Here is a 4,220-nt window from a genome sequence, read left to right as displayed (position 1 = left end):
CTAAAGGCGTGGAGCCGCAACAGCAAATGATCGATCACCCCATGAAAGTGTAGACCTGGACTCAACAAGCAGAAGTTTGTCAGTACCAGAGCGGAGAGTTCGCGATGGCACGTACCATAGAAGCATTTCACGAATATACCCAGGACCTTCATCTCTCAGAGTCTTAAAAGCAATGAGCAAAATCTTGAAAATGCTCCTGAAAGAAACAGGTAGCCAGCGAAGTTCTTGTTGAATCGGTGTGATGTGCTCAAATTTCTTTGTTCCTGTAATGATCCTAGCAGATGTATTCTGCAACAGTTGGAGGCGATGCAGGGATCTCATAGAAATACCAAAAAAGAGAGAATTCCCAAAGTCAAGATATGAATTAACGAATGCATGAATCAGTTATGCTGTTGCTTTCCTTGAGAGGTACTTCCTAATCCTTCTTATATTGCGCAAGTGATATGTTGAGGAGCTAGTAATTTTAGAAATATGCCTATTCAAGGTCATTGAAGAATCAAGTGTAATACCCAAATTCTTAACTTGAGGTACCTGATCGATCTGACATTCACCAATGTTGAAGTGGAGGTCTTGGCATTTCTTCCTTTGTTGAGGTTAACCGAAGATGATGAATTCAGTCTTGTCCTCATTTAGTTGCAGAATGTTTTCAGACATCCAGGTCTTCAACTCAAAAATACAATTTTTGAGAGATTCTACATTTACATCAACTTCCTCAGAAGGTTTGAAGGAAATATAGATCTGTGTATTATCAGCAAAAATATGGTAAGACAAGTTGAACTTTGATACAATTTCACGAATTGGTAGCATGTAGATTGTGAATCACTGAGGTCTCAATTGAGGAACGGAATAGTCAAGACAGAAAAAGTCAGACACAGAGTTCCCAACATAAACTCTTTGGGGACGACGAGAAAGGTAAGAGGAGCACCAGCTTAGAGCGTCTCCTTCTAGACCTAAATAATGCTTGAGGCGATCTAATAGTAATGTGTGATCAACGGTATCAAATGCAGCGCTACGATCCAATAAAATGAGTGCAGTGAGTCGTCCTTTATCCATCTCGTGAAGAATATCATTAGAGACACGAAGTAGTGCAGTCTCAACGCTGTGGTGTGGCCGGTATGCGGACTGAAAATGATCAAGTAAATTGTATGCATTAATATGATGAGCGAGACGTCTGGAAACAAGGCGTTCAATCGTCTTTCCAAGGAACTTCAAGTTTGATACTGGTCTGTAATTTTTGAATTCCTCATGATCTAAACAAGACTTCTTAATTAGAGGTCTGATATGACAAATCTTCAGAGCATCGTGAAAATTTCCCTCCTGCAGACTTCTGCAGGAGGGAAATTAGTGTGAGGGAATTAATGTGATGGTAAAACAACATGAAGACAGCTCTTTAACAGAGTAGTAGGGATGAGATCAAGGTCAGATGATGATTTTCATGGTGAACTGCTAATAATTGATCTAATTTCATCTTCATCAGCAAGCTTTAATTCCAACAAAGGGAGTCTATTTGCAGGAGCATCAACCGATCCTAAAGCAACTTCATAGAGGTTGTCATTAACAGTCAAAGCATCACGGATAGTTTAAATCTTATTGACGAAGAAGTCAGCAAAACTGACAGCAAGAGCTTTATCGGAGTCAAGGGTTGGCAATACAGGTGTGGTTCTTTTCTGCATTAGCTCATCAAGAACTGCAAATAGTTTCTTTTGATCACCATTAGAGTGCGCAATCTTAGTAGAATAGTAAGCAACCTTTGCCTCTTCAATCAAAGTGTTAACAACACGCCTTTGCCTACAGCAGTTTTCTCTGTCGATACTACGTTGACTACGGATTTACGTTCAAGCTGACGACGTCTTTTCCGTTCAGTTCTCAATTCCTGAGAAAACCATGGACTACTGGACCGGAGTTTAATCTTCTTAGTCTTAAAAGGAGCATGACGGATATTTTCATTCATTTTATTAATTATGGTTATAAAACACATTGTATTTTTTGATTGGAACTAATAATAATAATTTTTTTGGAACAGTGGTGGAGTTAGTGCCCAACTAAAGTTTTCAAAATAAAAAAAAGAGAAAAAAAAATTATACAAGGATAAAAGGCTGTCTCTTATACACCTCTAGATTCATATGACCACACAGGGCCACACTCATCAGGCGAATTGTAAAACATGAATGACACAATATCCCAGGGTTTATAACTTAAATGGCTAATCAGGAAGTCGAACTAAATTACTATGTTACAAAGGCTATTTTTTATTGTTGTGATCCAGGGATTATAATTAAATGGCTAATCAGGGAGTCGGACTGATATCATGTTATAGAGGCCTATTGTTCACCGTTGCATTATCTGTTGCTAATTAAATATTTCTTTCTATGACGACAAGTTGACACTAACTCATTCTTGCTATTGAATGAGCATAGTTCTGGATGACATATACTTTAATACTTTTCATATAAACAAAGATTGCAGCGTTTAGTCGTGTTTGAATATGGCTTACAGTGTTTCATGATTCTCCACTTAACAGTAAATTCTACGTTAGATTCCTTAAGGGACCAGATATATTTACTTAGCTCTGTGCTGTTTCTCTTATTTACATTTCGAAATGAATTCATATGATTTCTAAATCTGGTTTTGAACTGATTTTGAGTTAAGCCTATGTATGTCTCGTGCTTATTACTGTCCTCTCTTGTTACAGTTGCTTGGTACACTATGCCTTCGGTTAAACACTTGCCGGGTAGTGGGCATTCGCTTTTTACACGGCAGTTACACGCATTTGTGCTGGCGTCCACAGCTTTGTTTTTTTCATTTGACAGTACTATTTTATTGTGATTGCTAATTACACTTTTTACATTGGGCATACAGCTGTAGCTTAGTTTTAAAGTGTTTTTGTTAAATATTTTATAAAGTTTGTGATCTCGTGGAAAGCATTCTTCTATTAATTGCAGGAACTTTTTCCCAACGTTGGTGGCTACATTTCTGCTGTAGGGCGGGTTAAACCAAATTACATTTCTTGTCCGCGGTCTCTTCTTTGCTGGGGGTTCAGGATTGAACTTTAGTCGGTAATCGTACCCGCTGCACTTAAGGGCTTCCTGGTACGGTTGTGTAGCTTTGTTGAACGATTCTTCGTCTGACGAAATATTCGAGAGACGTTTATTAATGGCTGGTGGGATATTCCGGATTATTGACGGTGGGTGGTTGCTGTCGCGGTGAACATAAAGTGGTGTGTTGTTTGGCTTAGTATAGGGTCGAAAAGTACCGGTTCTTAGCTCTAGTGTTACGTCGAGGTAGTCGACTGACTTCTTGTTGGCTTCTATAGTTATTTTTAAATTATTGTCTCTAAATACCTTGCATATGTCCTTCTTTATTAACTCAACTTGCCGTGGCGATTCCTCAAATACGGCTAATCCATCATCACGGTATAAACCTATATTATTACCATACTTATTCGATAGCTGCGATAGTAGGTATGAACCTACGAGCTCGCACGTTTCGGCTCCATCGAAACTACCCATTGTAACATCGAATATGGGTTTGTCACCCCATTATTCTACTGTCATCATATTCATATATGTAGGACTGGTGACTGTCCTTGTAAAATGCAATAAGCGAGGGTTATATAATCCTAATCTGGCTTATGCCGTCCTGTATATTGTATATACAACCAGATTACAACAGTTTAATTACTATACTGGAACAGCCTCAAACGCCGGGAATCAGCGTAGATTTTTAAACCAATTTCTAAATACGCCATTTTGGAATTCATCTGAATTATGACTGTAAACACACGCATTTACAGGGTTTTTTGGATTCAAAATAGTACGTATACAGGTATGTATATCATGTCTTTCTCTAAAATTTTACACTTATATTAACTCTAATACTTTAAAAAAACATTAACGTTCAGTCAACCTAGGCCTAGACCAAGGCCCTCGGCATATTACCTAGTTTAGGCCTAGATGAACAACTTTCGGCTCAATTATGTGTGGGATAAAGCTGGGCCTCTGACTTAGGGGTGAAGGGCCTAGGTATTTAGAATTGCCAAGAGGCTCCCTACTTTGAGTGTCATAGTGGGCCCCCCTATTAGTAATTCCCTGGTGTTCTATTACCTCAGTGCAGGCCTATTTGAATTCACTATTTCTACTACTAGCCTCCTATATTAGGCTTAAGGCCTACTAGTGTATAATATAGAGCCCTATGTAGATTTTATTACAGAGGTTCTAGGC

General features: G+C 38.6%; 1 protein-coding gene across 1 annotated transcript; it reads right to left on the bottom strand.

Moving 5' to 3' along the window:
* Nucleotides 1-321, bottom strand: LOC117116801. The gene has a single exon (XM_033260896.1). The coding sequence runs from the start codon at nt 319-321 to the stop codon at nt 1-3; it is 321 nt and encodes a 106-aa protein (XP_033116787.1).
* Nucleotides 322-4,220: the final 3,899 nt, after the last annotated feature.

Source organism: Anneissia japonica, unplaced genomic scaffold (assembly GCF_011630105.1).
Source record: "Anneissia japonica isolate Jap-2015-1 unplaced genomic scaffold, ASM1163010v1 scaffold287740_len772037_cov194, whole genome shotgun sequence".
NCBI lineage: Eukaryota > Metazoa > Echinodermata > Crinoidea > Comatulida > Comatulidae > Anneissia > Anneissia japonica.
This window is presented reverse-complemented; position numbering and strand designations above follow the sequence as displayed.